Here is a 27,489-nt window from a genome sequence, read left to right on the forward strand (position 1 = left end):
CAAAAGCATTCCCACTCATCGATTTAAAAAAAAATCATTCTAGAATGTAAAACCAAATCCATTCACTTTTTCTTTTTATCTTTTTATTTTTTTTGTAACACGTTGATATTTTTTTACTCTGTTTACAGAAATGATGATAAAGAAGAAATAAGATTATTAAAAAACTGAAATGTCTTCTTTGATTAGTCTATATTCACACCTGCGTTGGGGTTTTCCGTTGTTCTGCTTCATCAGAGTGTCAGTGATTTTATCAGGGTGTCCGTTGTTTTACCAGAAACAATAGTGCAGCATGCTATGCTATTGTTTCCGGTAATCTTGGCCGGTTCTGCGACGGAGGCCCCTAATGGAGCCTCCAATGCAGATCTAAATGAGGACTTACTCAGCCCAGACTAATACTCAACCACTGAATATATCTGCAAGTAAATTTAAAAAACGTTTTTTCTAATGTAAAGTTTTGATAAGATAGATCAGTGATATTATGGCAAGACTCAAGAGACATGAGTTCTGTTATGTCATCATAAACATCTTTTTTCCCTATGGGTAATTTAATGTCTATGATCATCAGGCCGTATTGTATATAAATATAAATCTTCTACACAGCTCCTTCTCACTCCAGTAAAGAATTTTACATTAGGACAAGCCTTGTGTTACTATACTGGTAAGTCAACCAGACAATGAAATCTTTATTTTGTAAATTATATTATAGGAACTTTTATACTACATGGGTCAGATAACTAATTTCTTACTGGAAAAAAAATCTTTATAGAAATTATTTTTATTCAAATAAGGGTTTAGCAAATTTTAAAACTATTATAACTTCATTGGTATGTTAGTTCCATTTATAAGGCTTATTTCTTTTTTTTATTATTATTTGTAATTTTTTAAAAGAATATATTTTTATTATAAAGCAAAAATTTTCTATATACACAACAGCCCCTCATGTCAGCAGTGATGTCTCCTTGGGATATTGTCATAAATGTAAAAATGTAATTATATTAAATCTACTCCTAAAAATGAACACCTAAAAATGTGATGGCAAAAATGTTTGGAAAAGAGATTTACTAAAAAAATATTTCCATAACTGAGATTTAGATTTTATTTTTAATCAGAATTATGGTCTCATGACAAACAGTAACGTATTTCTATGTGCCACATGCAGTTTTACCTTGATGTAAGTTCCAGTAACTAATAATAGCAAAAATTATTTTCTCTCGTCAGCTCAATAAACTCTAAAAAAATGTAATATGTACAAATACAATTGTGTCTATATTCACATCTGCACTGCCAGATCTGTTGCACTACAGATACCACCGGCACCCGACATACCCCATTAACTTATAATAGAGTCCCCTGGAGCGTCTGTTACAGAATCCTCCAGAGTTAGGCTGGGTTCACACGACCTATTTTCAGACGTAAACGAGACGTATTATGCCTCGTTTTACGTCTGAAAATAGGGCTACAATACGTCGGCAAACATCTGCCCATTCATTTGAATGGGTTTGCCGACGTATTGTGCAGACGACCTGTAATTTACGCGTCGTCGTTTGACAGCTGTCAAACGACGACGCGTAAATTGACTGCCTCGGCAAAGAAGTGCAGGGCACTTCTTTGCCACGTAATTTGAGCTGTTCTTCATTGAACTCAATGAAGCACAGCTCAAGATTTACGAGCGTCTCAGAGCGTCTCAGACGCCTCGTAAATTACGAGGAGGAGCATTTACGTGTGAAACGAGGCAGCTGTAAACAGTCTGTCTTTTCACACGTAAATGCCTCTCAGCGTGTGAACATACCCTTATAGCTGCATGCAGCACTATCCTCCCTGTCAAAATAATGGAAACTATGACCAAACATGATGGACCCCATTATAAATTAATTGGTATCATCGAGCCCTTGTGGCATCTGTCGTGTCATGGATCTAGCATTGCGTCATGGTTTTCGTTGCAAGCAGAAACCACGACGCAAGGGTCTAAATCCAGTTAAAGGGTTTTTTACGGTTTTAGTAAATTAATGTTATTTTCATGTATAACTAAAAGTTCTCAAATTTTCCAATAAACGTTCTGTATTAATTCCTCTGCTTGTTGTTATTTACTAGGAACATTCTGAATAAAAATCTGTCCATGGTCATGTGATAAACACAGGTTCTGAAAGGCTAATGTGCCAGAGGCACAGTGAACCCAGTTTCCCAACTACTAACTAAGTGTTAATAAAATGTAACTTTTAATAGTATGCTAATAAAATGTCCAAGGATAGACAGCAACAGACACAATGAGTTAAAATCTAGCTAGAATCGACCAGCACAAGCTCTGTGTAAACTCTGCCAAACTGTGGCAGGATAGAGTATAGTAGATGCAGAAATGTGAATGCTCGTGTCAGCAGCTGCAGACTGCTGAACGTACGCTGGTGTCACAATGAATAGTAGTACAAGGCTAGTACGATATAGCGATACCCTAACCCTAAAATTGTATTAGCCCCCCCGACATGTTTCGCTGTATACACAGCGTCCTCAGGAGATCACAATGGGGCTAGTGAGCGCGCGCTCTACTTCCTCTTCATTTAAAAGCTCGGACGTGCCTCACACAGACTACACCTGTGTGGGAACCAATAGGATTCCCAAATCAGGGGCGAGCCTCCATACATAGGTTCTGGTATCATCATTAGACACCTCTCTGATACACATACTATAAGGTTATGTGCACACACTTAAAGGCAATGTGTTGCCAGAAAAACATGTTTGTTTTTTTTTTATTAAACATTTAGTGTGTGGGTGATTAAACATTGTTCAAATTTTTTTTATTTTTTTCACGAGTCAGGAAATATTATAAATTAATTCTAATTTATAGTATTACCCATTTCTGGTCACTAGATGGAGCTACTCCCAAAATTGCAGCATTGCAAAATTGGGTGAAAAGCCCTCGCTCTAGTGAGCTTTCAGCATCCCCCCCCCTCCTTTATCCTGGCTAGTGCCGGGATAAACGAGGGGTTTGAACGGTGTAACCTCCTACACTGTGTGTCGCCATTTTTTGAGCTAACACACAGTGTAGAAGGTTTACATACAGAACCGATAAAAACACAGGGACATATACAGAAACACCGAAAAAGGCCATACTTGCAAATGGACACAGCCAGGCCAGAAATGCTGATGAAAGGGCGAGCAGGTGCTTTAAATAATAATAGCCACTCCCACTAGTCTTGAGGGGAGTGGTGTGTGGTGCATGGGATGTGTAGTAAGAAATAATAAATGAATAGTGTGTGTGCAAGTGTAATACTATAAGTGAAATATAGGGGGCAGTAATAAATGAAGTGCCTCAATAGAAATAAATGGATAATGGGGTGCAAGTGAGTGAAACATGGAGGGATAGTGTGTACGTCATGAGGCGCAACGTGTATAGCCAGGTAGAAGCCTATTTGTGACGCCTTGATAATTCATAGAGCGGGCTACCCTGCTTGCTATGCCAAACAACAACACACCAAGCTCTCCCAGCATCAAAGACCCGGCTGTGTCCAAGAGAAGCGAATATACATAATAATGAAAAATACCTGGGGTATTGGTAATCATTTTGGCCAAAAGGACGCAAGCTCGCAATCCACGACAAGGATCCCCAGACTTGCGAGTCCCTAAATCCTAAACTGGAACAGAACGTTCCTGATGCACAAACAGAACCGATAAAAACACAGGGACATATACAGAAACACCGAAAAAGGCCATACTTGCAAATGGACACAGCCAGGCCAGAAATGCTGATGAAAGGGCGAGCAGGTGCTTTAAATAATAATAGCCACTCCCACTAGTCTTGAGGGGAGTGGTGTGTGGTGCATGGGATGTGTAGTAAGAAATAATAAATGAATAGTGTGTGTGCAAGTGTAATACTATAAGTGAAATATAGGGGGCAGTAATAAATGAAGTGCCTCAATAGAAATAAATGGATAATGGGGTGCAAGTGAGTGAAACATGGAGGGATAGTGTGTACGTCATGAGGCACAACGTGTATAGCCAGGTAGAAGCCTATTTGTGACGCCTTGATAATTCATAGAGCGGGCTACCCTGCTTGCTATGCCAAACAACAACACACCAAGCTCTCCCAGCATCAAAGACCCGGCTGTGTCCAAGAGAAGCGAATATACATAATAATGAAAAATACCTGGGGTATTGGTAATCATTTTGGCCAAAAGGACGCAAGCTCGCAATCCACGACAAGGATCCCCAGACTTGCGAGTCCCTAAATCCTAAACTGGAACAGAACGTTCCTGATGCACAAACAGAACCGATAAAAACACAGGGACATATACAGAAACACCGAAAAAGGCCATACTTGCAAATGGACACAGCCAGGCCAGGTTTACATACAGTAGTAAACACACACAAACACGGAACATACATTGAAATCTCTTACCTGCTCCTGCCGCCGCGGCTCCCTCCGGCCCGTCCGCTCCGTCTGCTGCCGCTGGTCCAAGTGCACAAGTCCGGAAGCCGCGACCGGAAGTAGTAATATTACTGTCCGGCCGCGACTTCCGGTCCACAGGAAAATGGCGCCGGACGGTGCCAATTTCAAATTGGACTGTGTGGGAGCGGCGCATGCGCAGACGCCGTACACACAAGTGAATGGGACGGGAGCCGTTCGCAGTCCCTATGGGACTGTGGCTGCCGTATTCCATGTCTGTATGTGTCGTTAATCGACACATACAGAAATGGAACAAAAAATGGCAGCCCCCATAGGGAAGAAAAAGTGTAAAAATAAGAAAAAGTAAAACACAAACACACAAATAAATATAAACGTTTTTAATAAAGCACTAACATCTTTAACATATAAAAAAATAATTTGTGATGACACTGTTCCTCTTAACAATAAATGGCCGAAAATATGGAGGTGTTTTCAAGGGAAAACAGTCCATGATTTTCAGCCATTTCTTAATTAAACTAGCGTTTTTTTGCAGCATTTTTTACGTCAGTTTTAGCACCTATTTCTCTATTGAATCAATGAAAAACGGCTCAAGAAGTGACATGCACTTCTTTTTTACGAGGCATTTTTTTTACCCAAACATTTTTAAAAACGGCCGAGTAAAAAAATGCCCGGTGGGAACGTAACGCCGTTTTTCCCATTGAAATCAATGGGCAGATGTTTGGAGGCGTATTTTGAGCCATTTTTCGGGGTGTTTACGACCCGAAACACGACCGAAAAAAAGCCGCGTGAACATGCCCTTACTGTAACGAGCTGTGCACCTGTGTCCATTACTTGACCATGGACAGAATTTTATCCGCTGGAAGTTAACAATAAATGTTCCTACTGAATAACAACAAGGAGAAATCTTGAAAACTGTGAGGTATTAGTACAGAAAGTATATTGGAAAATTGTATAACTTTTAATTTACAAAAAATTAACATTCATTTGCTAAAACCGGAAAAAAAAAAATTTTCAATTAAGACACCTTTAATGGAATTAGTATTTTTAAATAAAAAATGATTTTAATATCATTGTTAAAATATTTCATTTTATGGGTTCCATCCTACAGGAATTACTTTTATTAATTTTTTTTTCCCACAAAGATTATACAGCTAAAATACATCTCTCAGAGAAATCGACTTACCAAAAACAAATACATTTATTTTCATTAAAATTCAAACTGAGCCACCAGTATATTTCTATAAGTAGGAGTATGGCAGAAAACACATAATAACATAGTTAGAACCTTAGTGCAAATAGGCCTGGAACCGGGATAGTAACCAAAAAGTGCTAAACGATTGCCACTAGATAACTAGATCACCGGGAATAACCACCAGATCACCGGGAATAAGCACTGGATGACCAGTTGATCACCTCGATTAGATTTTACACACTTACTTTCTCTCTTCCGCTATTTTCCATTGTGCTGAAATCTTTGATACATTTCATGTTTTTTTCTAGAATAATAATCAAATAATAATGAAGAATGAGACGTCCGTTGACTATTTTTACATTTTGCCATTTTCTGAAGAGACGAAGAATAACCCATTCATTTCCACTTTTTTTTTCTTGATATATTTGGTCGGAGTACTCGTCAATTCTTCCATAATCGCAGTCATATGTCTGGAAGTTCAATTACATAAACCAATGTATCTCTTTATCTGTAATCTGTCCATTGTAGACATATTTTATACCTCGGTCACGGTCCCTAAATTACTGCACATGTTATTATCCGGAAATTATATTGTTTCCTTCTCACAATGTTATACTCAGTTGTACTTTTTCGCAATTGTGGCATCTGCAGAGGAAACTCTTCTATTCGTTATGGCTTATGATCGATATGTTGCTATCTGCATCCCCTTACATTATCATCGTATCTTGAGTCGGAAAAATTGCACCTTAATATCTTTTGGGATTTGGGCATCCGCCGTGTCAAACGCGTCACTGTATATTATATTAGCTTTATATATGTCCTCCTGTCACTCCAACGTCATCCACCAGTTCTTTTGTGATGTTAAGTCACTAACAAAGATCAATTGTACAACCACGCAAATGTTTTTCATACTGACTGGGATAGAGATTGTGTTATTTGCCTTTTTTCCATTTATGTGCACTTTTTTTTCTTATGTTAAAATTTTCTCCGTCATCTTTAAGATGAAGTCAAGAGAAGGTAGAAGAAAGGCCTTCTCCACCTGCTCATCCCACGTCACCGTCATCTCTGTTTATTATGGGACATGCTTAGCAGGATATCTGATACCAGCTTATTCAGATGTTCTGGATTAAGTTTTCAATGTAGTGTATGCAACTATTACCCCCATGATAAATCCTCTCATCTACAGTCTACAGAATTCTAATGTGCAATCCGCATTGCTGGGGTTAGTGAAGGGAATTTATTTATTTATTTTCAGAAAACCCCCTGCAGTGAAAAATTGTGATTTATGATTAATTAAAAAAAAATAAAAAAATCTATGAAAATGTTACAGAACTCTTCTTGAAACAATGATTAAAGGGCTATTCCCAACTCAACATGTCTGATAGATGCATGTCCCAAACCCTTTCCAATCCATTCACTAATTACCTGCAGAGGCAATGAAAAGCAAACTAAACAGATCCAGAACTCAATGAAACCAAGGAAAGAAGAACAGAGAACAATTGAGACAGGATAAAACTGAACAAATCACCCAAACCACACTGAAGCAAAGAAGGACTGAGGAAATACAAGACAGAGCTGGAAAAACACAAGACTACAGAGAAGCACAAGCAAGCACACGTATGTGGGCACTTATGCATGATAATAGGAATCCACATGGGGCCTCTGCTGCACCTCCGTATGCTTATGATTTCGAACAGAGGCAGATAGTGTTTATTTCATGACGTATTCTGTACTAATCGATAGAAATAAAATCAGGGCATGCTCAATTCGATGCATTGCTATTCTAGGAGAACAATGCTCTTAGAACACTTATGTTCTGCTTTGTGGATGAGACATAAATCTAGAAATCGATTTAAAAAAATATTCTTTATAGAATGTAAAACAAAATCTTAGAAGTTAGATCTTAGTAAAATATTATGTTAAGACCCAAGAGACATGGCGAAAATGACAAAAACCATAAGGTAACAAATTAGAACTATTATAATTGAGTGGAGTTCATCTAGCGCTGGTGGTATCTGTCATGTGATGGATTTTAAAATGCTTTGTGGTTTCCATTATATACAAAAAAAACTATTTTCATAAGAAGGAAAACTGACACAATAGCATGTCTATGTAAGTAGACATATGACAGAAAACACATAAAAACATAGTTAGATCCGTAGTACAAATGGGCCTGGAGATGGGATAGTAACCAAAAAGTCTTTAAGGATTGCCACTAGATAACTGGATCACCTTGAATAAACAACAGATTACCAGGGATGACCAGTTGATCACTTAGATTATATTTTACACACTTACTTTCTCTCTTCCTCTATTTTCATTGGGCTGAATTTCTAGAATAATAATCAAACAATAATGAAGAATGAGACGTCCGTTATATATTTTTATATTTTGCCATTTTTTCGAGAGACAAAGAATCAACCTTTAATTTCCACTTTTTTTTTCTTGATATATTTGGTCGGAGTACTCAACAATTCTTCCATAATCGCAGTCATATGTCTGGAAGTTCAATTACATAAACCAATGTATCTCTTTATCTGTAATCTGTCCATTGTAGAGATATTTTATATCTCGGTCACGGTCCCTAAATTACTGCACATGTTATTGTCCGGAAATTATATTGTTTCCTTCTCACTTTGTTATACTTAATTGTACTTTTTCTCAGCTGTGGCATCTACAGAGGAGATTCTCCTGTTCATTATGGCTTATGATCCATACATTGCTATCTGCATCCCTTTATATTATTATCCTATCTTGAGTCAGAGAAGTTGCACCCTGATAACTTTTGGTATTTGGGCATCTGCCGTGTTAAATGCGTTACTGTATATTATATCAGCTTTATACATGTCCTCCTGTCACTCCACCAGTTCTTCTGTGATGCTAAGTCACTAACAAAGATCAATTGTGAAAGCACAACATTTTTCTTTGTAGTAACCGGGATAGAGATTTTGTTATTTGCCTTTGTTCCGTCTATGTGCACTTTTATTTCTTATGTTAACATTTTTTCTGTCATCTTCAAGATGAAGTCAAAAGAAAGCAGAAAAAAAGGCCTTATCCACCTGCTCATCCCACGTCACCGTCATGTCTGTTTATTATGGGTCAGGCTTAGCGGGATATCTTATACCAGCTTATTCGGATATTCTGGAGTTAGTTTTCAATGTAGTATATGCAACTATCACCCCCATGATAAATCCTCTCATATATAGTCTACAGAATTCTAATGTACAGTCTGCATTGCTGGGGTCAGTGAGGGGAATGTGTGGTTTACAGAGCAACTCCAGACACATACATCAATGAAAGCTATTGACTGGTGAGAAATTTAAGAGGATCTGTCACTATTTCATAGTTAAACTGGTTTACTGTCCTTAAGCGCGGTCTCCCTGATTCTAGCGCTGTTTTGTTATTTTTCCTGGACAACCCCATTCCAGAGTTATAGCCCACAGTTGTGTTGGCTCCCTATATGCTAATTTGCTGTAGTTAGCCAACAGGGCATGAGGTACCCTCAAGCTGCCTCACGCTGATTGGTCAGCCTCAGAGGTAGGGAAGATAGCTCCACCCCGTTGGTTAACTAGAGCAAATTAGCAGTTAGGGAGCCAACACAAAAGTGGGCCATATCTCTGAAACGGGAGGATCCAGGAAAACAAAAAACAGCGCTGGAATCAGGGAGACAGCGCTATTCAGGTCAGTTAACCAGTTCAACTTCTATGATCTATTGACAGATCCTCTTTAAAACAGAAACACAAGGTATTAGAAGGTTTTCCTCTTAAAAATGTATGCAGTGAAGTATTTTGGCTTTTACACAATAGTACTTGGTGTAGCGTCCATGGCCACGGGCCGTCGGGTTTACTCACCTCCCGACGCCCGCAGCCATGGATTCGTGAGCGCCGGTCCCCATCTCCTTCCTAGGAGACGCCAGCGCTCACTTCCGCTTCTTTCTGCTGTGTCCCGTAGGGTGAGCACGCACCCTTGTGCCCGGCCTTAAAGGGCCAGCGCGCGTACATCAGGAAATCATCATCATCAATGAGCCATGATTTCCTGGTCCATAAGAAGGCCCCAACCCTTCTGATCCTTGCCTGAGCATTGTTAGTTTATCCCAGTCTGTCTTGCAAATGGTCCTCTTAGTGTTTCCCGTTCCAGTTGTTACCCGTGCCCTGTTACCTGTTCCTGTATCCCGTACTGTTCTTGTTCCTGTGCCTACCAGTGTTGGAGTCATGTCTACTGCACCCGCTGTTGTTTGCCACGTCCAGTGTCTTCTGCCACATCCAGTGTCATCTGCCACGTCCAGTGTCTTCTGCCACGTCCAGTGTCTTCTGCCACATCGGATACTGCCCGCCACATCTGGCGCTGCCTGCTGCACCGGCCAACATCCGTGCTGAAGCCACAATCACTGTCTGGACTAGTTCAGGTACCCAAGCGTTACTATATACTATTGACTTTTATATAGACTGTGACCTGGTCAGCTGCCTCCCCGCTACGGCGTAGCGGCCTAGTGGGTCCACATACCCGGTGACCGTGACACTTGGTACATCTGAATTTCAATACATTATTGTTCTTTAAGATTCTGATAAAAGTAATTGTGGGGGAAGCATTTCAGAAATATATCATTCACAAGGAGACACATGATGGCCTACTGATGCAGTATACTATTATAATTTTTTTTAATTTAGTACCAAAAACACGTAAGAACACAGGAACTCTGCCTAGAGGACCGTTTGTGTCCAGAATCGGCAGCCAGTTGACAAACACTCGTTTTTTCGTAGAATGTGGTCCGGGTACCACTGATGTTTTGGTAAAATGAGGTGAGATACATCGGGATGACGGTTGCCTGCTTGTGATTTGTGATGTAGAACCACTTTATGCTTCCTCCAGATATTCTGAGGTTTGGAGGCAGTTTTCTACCGAGAGCTTCAGGAAACAGCAATGGGTGCGTCTATATGGAAATTGGTGTGTATATCGAGGTGCCGAATGTCTAATAATCTGTATTTAGTCTTCAGTATAGACTATACAACAATCACATCAGAGATAAATCCTATCACATACAGTATACAGAATTACAATGTAAAAATTGCAGTGCTGGCGTTAGTGAAGGGAAAATGTAAATCCAAAAGTAGCAGAATTTTTTTTATACAATGATTACTACATTTTTGTTCAAATACTTATGTGTTTCCAGATTGATATTACAAAGTAAACCCCATAATGTTATGGACTGGGGTTTCCTCCGGATGGTTCAGGGTCATAGCGAGGACCCCAGGGCAGGGCAGGTACTATAACTATTTTTGGAGCCTCGCTTAAATAACATTTTAATAAATAAAGTTTTTTTCTAGTATGAACAACTATGACAACTAATAATATACAAAGATTTGGTATTAGTTTAACCATTAGAAGCTGTAAAATAAATTTACCAACTGTGTAAAACAAAAAGTTGCAGAATTTTTCTTTATACAATGATTACTACATTTATGTTGATAGAAAATCAAGTAGCAAGAAAGCAGCTCTCAAAAAAATGAAGAGGATTTAGTCACCAAAGGTTCACAGCAGCGTTTCACCCTTTCAATGAAGGCATTTTCAAGCAAAGTGTATCAGTGACAACAAGGTACAAGCAAGGTATACTACACAAATATCCGATAAAATATTCTCATATATGACTTGCACTTTATTTTAATACACGTGATAAGTGCTAATACATATTCATTACAAAATATATTGTACATATTGTATATATTAAAATCGAATAATATCCAAATAACAGTGTAAATTTATAATTAGTGTCATTAAAATAGTTACAAATAGCGGGCACTCACCAATTTATCAAAAAGACTCGTACATATGGGAATGTAGATAATCATATGTTCACAGAACTACCCTGCTTATTGGGAAAAATGCGTCATATGATCAAAGGCTAATGGGTCGAAATGTAATTGACTACGAGCTCTCGTTAGTGCGTCTCCACACGAGAGTACTTGTGGAGCGCATGCGCACAACTAACACAGGTCAGTCTTGGCATGATTTTACTAATTGCCAGTACTTAAATTCCTACTCTTTCAATCCCCTCTTATAATGGTTTTAAAGAAGGAATGTATCTCAGAGAATTATATAAACAATAAAACAACTCGTGGATATAAGAAGTTAGCCCTTGTTCTGAAGGGTTATATTTTGAAACACAGGAGGGTCCTCATAGATAATGCATATACAAATGACTTGATTGATATGGATCTACATCTGTTTCTTATTCCAAAATATCATGTAACACCGATGTTGTACTGCCTGCCAAAAATTCTGCAAAATTGTACTGCCCTGCTGGGTAGACCTATTGTAAACAAAGAAGGTAGGCAGCTTACTGGAATAAACCACTGGTGATTTATCTCCACCATTTGAGTGCTACATGCCTTCTTTATTAGCCTTGGGTATTGTGGGGGAAGTTGGGACCATTCCCCTGGTTTGGAGTGCACCATAGAATGACAAACACATTGCATGGCATGCTGTTCCCATCTCTGTTTTCTACTAAGTAGACATATTGTATTCGGACAAGACTCATTATTTAGTCCTATGTGGTTTTCCTGGACAAAATCCTGAAGAATTTTGCCATAACTGAAAAATCCTTTATTAGGGACTATCAATCAGTGAAATATCTGTCCCTCCAGATCTATGCTCATGTCATTTGATGTCACGAGTCTGTATGCTTCAATAAATCATGAGAGAGGATTAACCAGTGTAAATAAGGCACTGAGTCAAACAAATTTCTTGAATGAGTGTAGAGATTTTCTTCGGGGAACTATTGGAGATCGTGTTGACCAGCAAAGACTTTATGTTTAATGATGAATATTTTCTGCAATTGAGGGAAAGAGCGATGAAGTCCAATGTGGCCACCACGTATGCCAGTATAGTTATGGCTGACCTGGAGGAGACATTTGTTTATGTGTCCGACCACTTCACTTCTGTCTTGAAGTGGTGGCGATACATAGACGATATCTTCCTCGTTTGGACTGGTGATATGTCCTCTTTGGATACATTCTTTGACTTCCTTAATCAGATTGATGCAGATATTACATTTAGCAGGGTTGTTTCTAGAGGGGGGATAGACTTAGAACTCATTTGTACACCAAGCCTATGGATTGTAACAATCTATTGAGATACGATAGCCGTCATCTGAGAGGTATGATTCTTTCCCTACCATATAGCCAGCTATTAAGGGTCATGAGGATAGTGGAGAACCCGGACGACCTAGATAGGAGGTTTAATCAGATGACTGACAGGTACTTGGAGAGGGGTTACCCCAGAGAAGTTGTAGAGGGCCATCTGGAAAAAGTGAGGAAGATGAATAGAAGAGAACTACAGTGAAGGAAATAAGTATTTGATCCCTTGCTGATTTTGTACGTTTGCCCACTGTCAAAGACATGAACAGTCTAGAATTTTTAGGCTAGGTTAATTTTACCAGTGAGAGATAGATTATCATTTAAAAAAAAAACAGAAAATCACATAGTCAAAATTATATATATTTATTTGTATTGTGCACAGAGAAATAAGTATTTGATCCCTTTGGCAAACAAGACTTAATACTTGGTGGCAAAACCCTTGTTGGCAAGCACAGCAGTCAGACATTTTTTGTAGTTGATGATCAGATTTGCACACAAGTTAGATGGAATTTTGGCCCACTCCTCTTTGCAGATTATCTGTAAATCATTAAGATTTCGAGGCTGTCGCTTGGCAACTTGGATCTTCAGCTCCCTCCATAAGTTTTCGATGGGATTAAGGTCTGGAGACTGGCTAGACCACTCCATGACCTTAATGTGCTTCTTTTTGAGCCACTCCTTTGTTGCCTTGGCTGTATGTTTCGGGTCATTGTCGTGCTGGAAGACCCAGCCACGAGCCATTTTTAATGTCCTGGTGGAGGGAAGGAGGTTGTCACTCAGGATTTGACGGTACATGGCTCCATCCATTCTCCCATTGATGCAGTGAAGTAGTCCTGTGCCCTTAGCAGAGAAACACCCCCAAAACATAATGTTTCCACCTCTATGCTTGACAGTGGGGACGGTGTTCTTTGGGTCATAGGCAGCATTTCTCTTCCTCCAAACACGGCGAGTTGAGTTAATGCCAAAGAGCTCAATTTTAGTCTCATCTGACCACAGCACCTTCTCCCAATCACTCTCAGAATCATCCAGATGTTCATTTGAAAACTTCAGACGGGCCTGTACATGTGCCTTCTTAAGCAGGGGGACCTTGCGGGCACTGCAGGATTTTAATCCATTACGGCGTAATGTGTTAGCAATGGTTTTCTTGGTGACTGTGGTCCCAGCTTCCTTGAGATCATTAACAAGTTCCCCCCGTGTAGTTTTCGGCTGAACTCTCACCTTCCTCAGGATCAAGGATACCCCACGAGGTGAGATTTTGCATGGAGCCCCAGATCGATGTCGATTGACAGTCATTTTGTATGTCTTCCATTTTCTTACTATTGCACCAACAGTTGTCTCCTTCTCACCCAGCGTCTTACTTATGGTTTTGTAGCCCATTCCAGCCTTGTGCAGGTCTATGATCTTGTCCCTGACATCCTTAGGCTATGTTCACACGGAGTATTTTGCAGGAGGAATATCTGCCTCAAAATTCCGTTTGGAAGTTTGAGGCATATTTTCCTCTCCCTGCACGCCGATTTTCGCGGCGATTTTCGGGCCGTTTTTCGCCCGCGGCCATTGAGCGCCGCGGGCATAAAACCCAGCAAAATACGCTTTCTCTGCCTCCCATTGAAGTCAATGGGAGGTCAGAGGCGGAAATGCCCAAAGACAGGGCATGTCGCTTCTTTTTCCCGCGAGGCAGCTTTACTGCTTGCGGGAAAAAGATGCCGACGCCTCCTATTGAAATCAATGGGAGGCGTTTTCGGGCCGTTTTTGCCGAGTTTTGCGACGCGGTTTCCGCGTCAAAAAACTCGGCAAAATACTCCGTGTGAACATAGCCTTAGAAAGCTCTTTGGTCTTGCCCATGTTGTAGAGGTTAGAGTCAGACTGATTAATTGAGTCTGTGGACAGGAGTCTTTTATACAGGTGACCATTTAAGACAGCTGTCTTTAATGCAGGCACCAAGTTGATTTGGAGCGTGTAACTGGTCTGGAGGAGGCTGAACTCTTAATGGTTGGTAGGGGATCAAATACTTATTTCTCTGTGCACAATGCAAATAAATATATATAATTTTGACTATGTGATTTTCTTTTTTTTTTTTTATATATATATATATATATATATATAATCTATCTCTCACTGGTAAAATTAACCTAGCCTAAAAATTCTAGACTGTTCATGACTTTGACAGTGGGCAAACTTACAAAATCAGCAAGGGATCAAATACTTATTTCCTTCACTGTATGTCACAATATAGAGGGAAATGTGAAACCAAATAAGTTACCAATGGTTTCCACCTTTAATAGGTGCAGTTCTAATCGAGCAGAGATAATTAGAAAACATTTGAAAATATTAGGAAATTATTACAAATGGATAACAGAATTCCAAAATCCACCTTTAGTTTCACACAGGAGAACATGTAATATGAAATATAGATTAGTTAAAACTGATGTCAGTAATAATAAGAGTTTGAGGAAGGGGACCCAATTCTGTGCTATTCGCAAGGGTTATTTACCCTGTATATCCTGTGAAAATTGCCTTTTAATGTTGATATCGTCACACACCCCAGTACAGGGTAGAAGTTTAGAATTAGGTCTTTCTTTACTTGTAAGGGTGACCTTGTAATTATGTCCTTTAGTGCCCATGTAAATTAATCTATTGGCGAGACTACAACGGAATGTCGGCTACGATTGAATAATCATAAGTCGTGTATACGAACAAACAAGTGCCAACTCCCAGTACCGGCATATTTTGTGGAAGCGGGACATAGAGTACAACAACTTAGGTTTACTATTGTGGTAATGTCCCCATGGGGGGAATAGGGAACAGGTGTTAAAACAATGGGAAATACAGTGGATCCATAAATTGGACTCCTTATTCAAATGGGTCTAAATATGGATTAGCCTTTGAATGTGTTATAGTGGTGAAGGGATCTTCACCACTATAACATGAGCCGATCTAGTTTGGACTGCTGTCCAATATGGATTGTGGTGTTGTCGTGATGGTCCCATGGATGTGTTCACATATAGACATTTGTTGTGGAGTCCTCTATGTATTAACCCAGCTTATACTCCTTACCCGGGGATACCTTTCCATATTCTGCTCTGCATATATTATTTTGGTTGATGGCAGTTGGGGGATTATGACTATTTTTGTATACATATAGGGGTATTTGTCATTTATTCGTACTTTATTATTAATTTTTGTTCTCCGTCTTGTTTGATAGATGGATGCATCCATAAAACAGCTGAGCACTCACTGCTTTAATCGAGGAATGATGGACTCATATATTCTGTTTTCCCGTCATTAATTATTTATTACATTATTTTATATTTTCTGTAACAATTTTTGTATCAATTATAACAAAGGGGTCTTGAATATGCCAGTAGACTACATGGTGGTCTGTGTTCTCTTGTTTTAAATTTCACCCTCACTATTGTATTTATTGCTAATATGTGAATGCCACATGAGGTGCACGTAGGATACCAGGTTTATGGGTGGTTGATATAGGCGCTAACTGGCAGAATGTAGAAGTCTCCCGAACATAAGAGTTTGGTGTGTACTCTGTTCCTTGGACATGAGGTATCATGGGTTGACTGTAGGGTTCCATGTACACATGAGCGGTTTGTCCGTTTGGTGTAGGTGCCTAGTGGGAAATATTAGCTATCTGTAAAGGATTTACCAGACACAGCTTCTATGTCGAGGCCCATGATTAATCAGTCTGCATCTGCTCCTAGGTCTGATAGAGTGACTCGATCTGCTACCACTCAGGCTGGTAGGCTGAGGAGTGGGAGAACCTATCACAGCCTGGCCTGACGGAGCTAGCTCCCGCCCTTGGCCTACTTATACCTTCATTTGCTGCTTGTCCTTTGCCTGTGATTCTCCTGTTTCCTGGCTCTGCTGTTCCTGCTGTTACCATTGACCTCTGCTTCATATTGACCCTGGCTTGACTGACTATTCTCCTGCTCTGCATTTGTTACCACGTACACTCCTGGTTTGACTCGGCTCGTCCACTACTCTCTGTTGCTCACGGTGTCGCCGTGGGCAACTGCCCCACATCCCTTGCTTTTGTGTACCCTTGTCTTTTTTGTCTTTTGTGCACATATTGAGCGTAGGGACCGTCGCCCAGTTGTACGCCATCGCCTAGGACGGGCTGTGCAAGTAGGCAGGGACTGAGTGGCGGGTAGATTAGGGCTCACCTGTCTGTCTCCCTATCCTGACATTACAAAAACTTTCCTAATAGCTGTTTTACCAGAAACAATAGTGCAGCATGCTGTGCTATTCTTTCCAGTAATCTTGGCCGGTTCTGCGACAGAGGCCCCTAATGGAGCATCTAATGCAGATCTGAATGAGGACTTACTCAGCCCAGACTAATACTCATCCACTGATTAAATCTACAAGTAAATTTCAAAACCTTTTTTTCTAATATAAAGTTTTGATAAGATATTATGGCAAGACTCAAGAGACATGAATTCTGTTATGTCATCATAAACATATTTTTTCCCTATGGGTAATTTAATGTCTATGATCATCAGGCCGTATTGTATATAAATATAAATCTTCTACTCAGCTCCTTCTCCCTCCAGTAAATAATTTTACATTAGGACAAGCCTTGTGTTACTATACTGGTAAGTCAACCAGACAATGAGATCTTTATTTTGTAAATTATATTTTAGGAATTTTTATACTACATGGGTCAGATAACTCATTTCTTAATGGAAAAAAATCTTTATAGAAATTATTTTTATTCAGATAAGGGTTTAGCAAATTTGAAAACATACTATTATAACTTTATTGGTATGTTAGTTCTATTTATGGGGCTGATTTCTTTTTTTATTATTATTATTTGTATTTTTTTAAAAGAATATATTTTTACTATAAAGCAAAAATTAAATACATACACAACAGCCCCTCATGTCAGCAGTAATGTCTCCTTGGGATATTGTCATAAATGTAAAAATGTAATTATATTAAATCTACTCCTAAAAATTAACACCTAAAAATGTGATGGCAAAAATGTTTGGAAAAATATTTCCATAACTGAGATTTAGGTTTTATTTTATTGTTTTCTGTCTGTAGCTGTGCAGAAATTATTAGTGGAAAGCATCCCAGATGGATAGGGACTGGATATCAGCCAAGCTGAAAAATGCATTTGAGGGGGATAATTATAACATCACGCTCAGATTCAACCATTTATACGCTAGTAAATTGTAAGAGCCACAGAATTTATTTCATTTCAAAAACATTTTTAAATATGTTTGGTATTTGGTGGTGTTATTGAGCTAGAGAGGGCCAGATTAAATCATTTTAATTTTCTTAGAATTTTTATGAAGTGTTTTAATTTTTTAATAATATATTGTATTTTTCTGACTATTCAACATACATTTTAGCAAAAAAATAAAATGTGATTAAGTGGTTTTCCAGGACAATATCCAGATCCTTACAATAGGCCATCAATATCAGAACGGTGAGGGTCAAGGTCTCGGCACTTCCTCCAATCAGCTGATTGTTGTGGCTGTGCCTGGTATTATATCCAATGTGTCTTAATTAAAAACTACATTGTTTGTTTTTTACGCATTTAAAAAAAAATTGTTATCAGAATTATGGTCTCATGACAAACAGTAAAATATTTCTATGTGCCACGTGCAGTTTTACCTTGATGTAAGTTCCAGTAAATAATAATACCAAAAATTATTTTCTCTGGTCATTTAAATTAACCCAAAAAATTTTAATATGTACAAATACAATCGTGTCTATGTTCACATCTGCACTGCAAGATCTGTTGCACTACAGATACCACATGCGCCCAACATACCCCATTAACTTATAATAGAGTCCCTTGGAGCGTCCGTTACAGAATCCTCCAGAGTTATAGCTGCATGCAGCACTATCCTCCCTGTCAAAATAATGGAAATTATGATCATGACTATAATTGGTTTCATCGAGCCCTTGTGGCGTCGGTCGTGTCATGGATCTAGCATTGCGTCAGGGTTTAGTTGCAAGTGGAAACCACGATACAAGGGTCTAAATCCAGTTAAAGAGGATCCGTCACCACATTATAAGTACCCTATCTCCTATATAAGGAGATCGGCGCTATAATGTAGGTGACAGGAGTGCTTTTTATTTAGCAAAACTATCTATTTTTACCACTTTATGAGCGATTTTTAGCTTTATGCTAATGAGTTTCTTAATGCCCAAGTGGGCGTGTTTTTAACTTTAGACCAAGTGGGCGTTGTACAGAGGGTTACGATGTAACCTGTCATTTCAAACGAGATTAAGTTTCCCTTGCTGTAACCTCACAGAAAAGATTCAGAAGTGTTCAGGATTCTGAATAAACATCACGTCCTGGCTGGTAGTGATGTATATTCATTATCAGGACACTGCAGTAATGTTATAGTGTGTGTATGTGGCTGCACATAGTGATATAACTATATCACTAGTGCAGTGTAAATGAATGGAGAGAAGTGCATGAAGCTGATTGGTCACTGATTGGTCACTGATTGGTCAGCGTCATACACTCCTCTGTACAACGCCCACTTGGTCTAAAGTAAAAACAAGCCCACTTGGGCATTAAGAAACTCATTAGCATAAAGCTAAAAATCACTCATAAAGTGGTAGAAATAGATTGTTTTTCTAAATAAAAAGCACTGCTGTCACCTACATTATAGCGCCAATCTCCTTATGTAGGAAATAGAGCACTTATAATGTGGTGACAGAGCCTCTTTAAAGGGTTTTTTCCAGTTTTAGTAAATTAATGTTATTTTCATGTATAACTAAAAGTTCTCACATTTTCCGATATACATTCTGTATTAATTCCTCTGCTTGTTGTTTTTTAGTAGGAACATTCTGAATAAAAATCTGTCCATGGTCATGTGATAAACACAGGTTCTGGGATCATTATTAGACAAATCTCTGATACACATACTATAAGGGTAACGAGCCGTGCACCTGTGTCCATCACATGACCATGGACAGAATTTTATTCGCTGGAAGTTAACAATAAATGTTCCTACAACAAGGAGAAATTTTTAATACAGAAATTCCTCACGGTAATATATTGGAAAATTGTATTACTTTTCATTTACAAAAAATTAACATTAATTTTCTAAATCCAGAAAAAAACACTTTAACTATCCGGATGTTTAAGCCTGGTTTTTTGAATATGCTGTTACCACTTAGGAAGACCAGGGAGGGTGTAATACGGACTTATTTACTTTACCTTCTGGATAAGCAGTCAGGCATATTCTTGTTATTTATTTATTTTTATTTATTTTTTTAAATTAAGGCAACTTTAATGGAATTTGTATTTTTAAATAAAAAATGATTTTAATATCATTGTTAAAATATTCCATTTTGTGGGTTCCATGCTACAGGAAATACATTTTTATTCCTACAAAGACTATACAGCTAAAATACATCTCTCAGAGAAATCAACTTACCAAAAACAAATACATTTATTTTCCTAAAAATTCAAACTGAGCCACCAGTATATTTATATAAGAAGGAGTATGGCAGAAAACACATAATAACATAGTTAGAATCTTAGAACAAATAGGCCTGGAGCCGGGATAGTAACAAAAAGCCTTAGGCTTTATTCAGACGAACATGAATTACGTCCGTGCAACGCGCGTGATTTGCACGCGCGTTGCACGGACTTATATGTGTCTAATAGCCGTGCAGACATGTCCGTGATTTTTGCTCAGCGTGAGTCCGCTGAAAAAAAGTCACGACATGTCCGTTCTTTGGGCGTTTTGCACGCATCACGCACCCATTGAAGTCAATGGGTGCGTGAAAACCACGCATGCCGCACGGAAGCACTTCCGTGCGAACTGCGTGATTCGCGCAAGAGCTGTCAAAAGGATGAATATAAACAGAAAAGCACCACGTGCTTTTCTATTTACAAACATCCAAACGGAGTGTCTTTGAGAAGAGCGAACCCGGACAACCGAACCGAACTTCACCGGGTTTGGCCGAACTCGTTTTCGCCGAACCCGGCAAAAAAATTTTCGGTACGCGACGTCAGGAGATAGTCACTGTCCATGGTGCTGAAAGAGTTAAACTGTTTCAGCAACATAGACAGTGACTTCCGATCCCAATATACATGAACCTGTAGAAAAAAAAACGAAGTTCTGACTTACCGAGAACTCCCGGCTTCTTCCTTCAGTCTGACCTCCCGGGATGACAATTCAGGCCAAGTGACAGCTCCAGCCAATCACAGGCCAAGCACAGGCTGCAGCGGTCACATGGACTGCCGCGTCATCCAGGGAGGTGGGGCCAGATGTCAAGAGAGGCGCGTCACCAAGGACGCGTCACCAAGGCAACGGCCGGGAAGTTCTCGGTAAGTACGAACCTCTTTTTTTTTTTTAACAAGTTGCTAGATATGGTGATCGGAATTCACCGTCGAGGGTGCTGAAAGAGTTACTGCCGATCAGTTAACTCTTTCAGCACCTTGGACAGTGACCGACGTCGGCTAGCCTCATCTCTATGATGGCGGCTGCGCGAAAATCACGCAGCCGCGCATCATACACGGATGACACACGGAGCTGGCAAGTGATTTTTGCGCGTGCAAAACGCCGCGTTTTTGCGTCCGCAAAATGCCACGTTCGTGTGAATCCAGCCTTACAGGATTGCCTCTAGATAACTGGATCACCGGGAATTACCACTGGATTGACAGGGATGATCAGTTGATCACCTCGATTAGATCTTACACATTTACTTTCTTTCTTCCGCTATTTTCATTGTGCTGAAATCTATGATACATTCCATGTTTTTTTTCTAGAATAATAATCAAATAATAATGAATAATGAGACGTCCGTTAAATATTTTTACATTTTGCCATTCTCTGGAGAGACGAGGAATAACCCATTCATTTCCACTTTTTTTTTCTTGATATATTTGGTCGGAGTACTCGTTAATTCTTCCATAATCGCAGTCATATGTCTGGAAGTTCAATTACATAAACCAATGTATCTCTTTATCTGTAATCTGTCCATTGTAGACATATTTTATACCTCGGTCACGGTCCCTAAATTACTGCACATGTTATTGTCCGGAAATTATATTGTTTCCTTCTCACAATGTTATACTCAGTTGTACTTTTTCCTAGTTGTAGCATCTGCAGAGGAGATTCTCCTGTTCATTATGGCTTATGATCGATATGTTGCTATCTGCATCCCCTTACATTATCATCGTATCTTGAGTCTGAGAAATTGCACGTTAATAAGTTTTGGTATTTGGGCATCTGCCGTGTTAAACGCGTCACTGTATATTATATTAGCTTTGAATATGTTCTCCTGTCACTCCAACGTCATCCACCAGTTCTTCTGTGATATTAAGTCACTAACAAAGATCAATTGTACAACCACACAAATGTTTTTCATATTGACTGGGATTGAGACGTTGTTATTTGCCTTTATTCCATTTATGTGCACTTTTATTTCTTATATTAAAATTTTCTCCGTCATCTTTAAGATGAAGTCAAGAGAAGGTAGAAAAAAGGCCTTCTCCACCTGCTCGTCCCACATCACCGTCATGTCTGTTTATTATGGAACAAGCGTAACAGGATATCTGACACCAGCTTATTCAGATGTTCTGGATTTAGTTTTCAATGTAGTATATACAACTATCACCCCCATGATCAATCCTCTCATATACAGTCTACAGAATTCTAATGTACAATCGGCCTTGCTGGGGTTAGTGAGGGGAATGGGATATTTTTTTTTTTTTTTCAAAGAAACTGTTGTGAATAATGGCAAATCATGAGGAATTGAAATAAAAAGTCAGGATGTGCTATAAATGTCTGATCGATGCATGTCCCTCTCCCTTCCCTTCCTGCAGCATCCACAGAACTGCTGCCTATAAACATTTTAGCGTCGCTCAGTTCATACATTTTTCTCCCTCCCAGTCTACAGGAGACCAAAGCATTGTACAGAAACGGTTTCTGTGCTACAGTCGAGTAACATCCTGACACAGAAGGACATGGCCGCAGTTGGAAATCCTTTTTGTACAATGTACAAGTGTCCCATACATTGCAGACTGGTAGGGATTTTGGGCATGTATAGACTGAGACAATGTCAACATGCCGTACTGCTCATTTTTGTGCATGCAGGTAATTAAAGCTAAATTTTTGTATACATTTACAAAAAATATATATTACTTTGGCCAACCCCGTAAAAAGCCTTTTTAAATTGTCTCTTGGTAAGTCTCCTTTAAGGACCATAAAAATGTTAATGTTGGACTTTAGGATCAGATTTTTTTTCCAATCTTATCCCAATGCACTTCAGTTAATCAACACAGATTTTCAGGGGGTCAATATTATATTAAATTCTATTAAATATCTTTGAAATTGGTTGATAAAAATAACATCTGTACGTACACAGCACGGAGGAAAGAGATCTAAATAGAAACATCAGATAAAAAACGAATTTAGGTTTTTGAATTGCAGAGGAAGTGTACATGGACAGAGGCTAGCAGTAGTGCAGTCCTGAACAGCACCGCTAGCTCACCAAACAGTTCTTTACTGTGGGACATTTTTTACTCTTAGATATGTTTCTATAGAAAAACCCAAACTCTACCAAAAACTGTACAACAAAACAAAAACTTTTTTTAGGCTCTGTTTACAGCTTAGCTCTGGGCCTCCATCACAGGTCTTTTCAGATTTGATGGGAAGAATAGCAGCGATATTGCAACAAATTTACTCCACAATTGCCAAAATCTGTGGCAGAGTTTTTTACGCCACATCTGGTGTGAATTCTTCAGAAAATGTTGTTTCGCAAGGGTGAAATCCACAGTGAAAAAAAACGCTGAGCTCTCCTCATGCCTCCTCACCTTGCCACAATGTTTTGAGAGACCACGCCCCCTTACTCATGTGTAAGGGGCGTGGTCTCTTGAAACGTTGCGGCAAGGTGAGGAGGCATGAGAAGTAGAGCTCAGCGATCTTGGCTTTGAAATAGGAAAAATAAAAAAGGACTGGAATCTGTCCTATTGAAGCAACTTGCTGCTGGGAGTACGACTTTTTATTACTTCTAAACCCAAGTAAGGTGTCCTTATTTTGCATATACTGCTACAAATTTGAATGGTGAATTATTGTCCACTGTCATTCATCTGTAAACTGCTTGCATTCTATTCATCTACCATCCACTCCATTTATACATCGTCTCCATCTTCTACTATCTTCAGTCTTCGGTTCCGCTTATCCAGTTGTGAGTTACTTGTGCCTTTTGTTTTCTGTTGGTGTTGATGCGTGCTTCACCCATGTGATAGCGATTGTCTGTTTTTTGCTGTCTTGGGCAACACTAGCAGTGTAACACACTGTCCATTCTTGTGCAGTTTATCTCTAAACATAAAAATAATGACCATTATCAACCGTATTAAATCACGAGAGGGAAGAAAAAAAGTTGTTCCTTCCATCTTTCTTTCATCCTTCTCTACTATACCACAGCCACATCTGTTATATTGATTCCACCTCCGAATACTCAGATATCTTAGAACAAAGCTGTTCAGTGCTATATACAACTGTGGCCACTATGCTAAACCCTCTCGTTTACACACTATGCAATAAAGTAGTTAAAGAGGCGCTTCCGAGACTAATAAAGGCAAAATAAGACCTCCGGGATGAACTAGAGAAAAATAAAGTTTACATATATTGTTTAATAAAGACAACAGATATGTTCATGTATTGGGATGTGAAGACCAACACCACATAAAAAAAGACTACACTTATTTAATATATGAGGGTCAAAATTAGGCAGCATGTCTAAAATTAGTTTCCTCTTCCAGACCTCTTCAGTTTCACCCATGTGTTCTCAGGGAACTTAGATTGGACTTTGAGCTTAGATCCCTTTTCTGTTAAAAATTACATGCTACTAGAGAGTCCTATGGATCCTGAGGAATATGTAATTATTAATTAAGTTCTGTGCATCTAAGTATCTTAGGGATATACCACCTTGTGTGATTAGTGGGGGTGTAACTGCTGAGACATACACAGATGAGAGTGAACAGTTCACAGCATTCAGTGGGCAGTGTCTGGTATTGAAACTCAAATATCTTATTTTCACATATGAGAGCAGGCCTGTTTAAATTTCACGTGTTCTTGGGCATTAAAGCAGCATCAGACGTTAGTTCAAATTTGAGGATTAGAGGATTCATTTAGTTCTCATGAAGGTGACAAAGTCCTCTGCTATATGGTGCCCCGTACAATATCATATTGCTTCTGGAAGAAAATGCCTGAGTAGTATAAATTTTTAAGGGTGAAATTTTAAAGATCTATTCAACACAAATCAGTAATATGGCCATTTACACAAACCGTAATGGTTGAAATGATTGTTTCATTGGTGATACCAACAACATTAGAATAGAAGCTGAAATAACCACACAAAACATAATTACGCTCTGATATGTACGTGTATAAGGTGTTCAAAATAAACACATATTGGTTCTAAACTTGAGAACGCTCCATCTGTTTTAGGAAACAGAACATAAAGTAAATCTTCACTTCTGGAATACAGAATTGATGAAGATTAATTATGTTCTGGCCAAGAAAATGTGTAGGTCCACCAGTAGTGATGTAGGAATATTTCGGCCCACTCATGTTTTGACATTTCGCTATGCTTAAAATTATTGTCTCTCTATTACAACTTTGAAAGTGATTCAAATAATCTAAATGTGAAAGTGGTTAAAATAATGTTTAGATGATTTCATTTTGTGCAGCGGCCATCTTGTCTGGAGTCCCCATCTTGCTTCTTTTGTAATGAGTAAGAAAGTCATTACTCCTTTAAGACAGGTTTTTATGTTTCTAAGTGGAGCTATCTTTGACTTTGGTTCCCATAAGAGGCTTTAGAAAGGAGGACAAAAGCACGGCGCCACATGGTGCAGATAACACGGTGTAAAGTAAAAGCAAGATAGGTGATATTAACTCACCTATTCCAGTTGTGCAACAGCAGGCACAACACTGGTAAAAGCAATGGCTATGTGATGGAGCTGCAGCTGGGTTCAGGAGCCAGTCCACTGGAAAGGGAACCGCTTAAATACCAGATAAGAAAACGAAAAAAAGACGAAACCACAGTGTAGCGCTGCTACCATCAAGAAAAAATGGTGAAGAATTATATTTAAAGAGGCTCTGTCACCAGATTTTGCAACCCCTATCTGCTATTGCAGCAGATAGGCGCTGCAATGGAGATTACAGTAACGTTTTTATTTTTTAAAAACGAGCATTTTTGGCCAAGTTATGACCATTTTTCTATTTATGCAAATGAGGCTTGCAAAAGTCCAAGTGGGCGTGTTTAAAGTAAAAGTCAAACTGGGCGTGTATTATGTGCGTACATCGGGGCGTGTTTACTTCTTTTACTAGCTGGGCGTTCTGACGAGAAGTATCATCCACTTCTCTTCAGAACGCCCAGCTTCTGGCAGTGCAGACACACAGCGTTTTCTCGAGAGATCACGCTGTGTTGTCACTAGCCCCGTGTTGATCCCCTGAGGACGCTGTGTTGACAGCGAAACATGTCGGGGGGGCTAAATTTATAATTTTAAAGAGCCTAGCTTGCTTGGCAATCCTGAGCACGCATACCACATCCTATCTACTAAAAGCTCGGCAGTCTGCAGCTGCCGACCTGACACTCTGCAATCTGAGTACTTTACACTCCGTCTGGCAATACATGCAGATCGAATGGAAACAAGCGTGTGCTAAAGCAATACTGGCTATTAATTTTAACTGTTCGTGCTGAATGTTATGTCCCCTTGGACATCTTTAATGGCAAAAATAATAAAAGTTATATTTTAATAACACTGATTAGCAGTTGGGAAATTGATTTTCAGTGTGCCTTAGGCACATTTGGTTTTTTCTATATCTAATACATATCTGCCAACTGCTAGGGTCTCCCTAGTTTCTGTAATATATTGCATATATACCAAACAAAGGAAAAATTAACTGATACAAAAGATTATATACTAACCACTGGTTGCGGGCAACAGTTCGCAGGCAGCTACCGAGAACACAGGCAAACGCTCAGTTGAGCGTCCCTGGTGTCATAGCAACACCTATCGGCTGTCAGCTGAACTACGGTGGCCGAGGAGGGAAGAGATGCAGAGACTGAAGAACCAGCGTTCACACATCCCTATCAGCATCGGAACAGAAGCAACATTAGGTGAGTAATCATAGTTGGATGAAGCAGAGGGCAAATTGTAACACCTAATCAGTGTGGTGAGAGTAATTAGAGGGAGTAGACGTAAGGAGTAGGAAATGCAACCAAAACAGTAAAAATACCCAATTAATTATTAGAAGACAGCTAGAATATCTGAAGAGATATATGGAAACATTGGATTACAAATACCAAATACAACAAAAAAATCTGAATAAAAATTATCCAAAAATAGTTATACTTGAAGTGTTAATCAAGAGCAGTTTCAGCAAGATCATTTAGTCCCCCTGGGCTTAAAGTAGCCATTTTAAAGATCCAGTCATTTTCTCTTTGTTTCAGTCTCACGAATCTATCTGGTATATGAATACTGATCTGTTCGATCGGAATGATGAAGATAATGTCAGGGATCATTACCATGTATATTGTTTGCAAAAATATTATCCTTACATATATATATATCAGTATATTCCACAAAGAACTCGAATGTAACAAAATGGAGTCTGTATCAGGAACACGCCTATGGCGACACCGCCCCTGGAATGCAAGAGGAGTGTACAGATGAACTTACAGCTGAATAGAGCCAATGAGGCTTCAAGGAACAGTGTCATCACAAATTATTTTTTTATATGTTAAAGATGTTAGTGCTTTATTAAAAA

General features: G+C 39.1%; 1 protein-coding gene and 1 pseudogene across 1 annotated transcript in view; both read left to right on the top strand.

Moving 5' to 3' along the window:
* Nucleotides 1-5,917: 5,917 nt before the first annotated feature.
* LOC142656679 (olfactory receptor 1496-like) lies at nt 5,918-6,880 on the top strand (annotated as a pseudogene).
* A 5,905-nt stretch (nt 6,881-12,785) lies between these two features.
* The window catches only part of LOC142656680 (olfactory receptor 1A1-like), a 61,164-nt gene continuing 46,460 nt past the window's right edge, over nt 12,786-27,489 (top strand). The window contains exons 1-2 of the mRNA XM_075831606.1: nt 12,786-12,896; nt 21,477-22,390. Coding sequence (XP_075687721.1) covers nt 12,786-12,896; nt 21,477-22,390 — 1,025 coding nt within the window. The remainder of the gene's footprint in view (nt 12,897-21,476; nt 22,391-27,489) is intronic.

The sequence above is a fragment of the Rhinoderma darwinii genome, chromosome 6 (genome assembly GCF_050947455.1).
Source record: "Rhinoderma darwinii isolate aRhiDar2 chromosome 6, aRhiDar2.hap1, whole genome shotgun sequence".
NCBI classification, from domain to species: domain Eukaryota; kingdom Metazoa; phylum Chordata; class Amphibia; order Anura; family Rhinodermatidae; genus Rhinoderma; species Rhinoderma darwinii.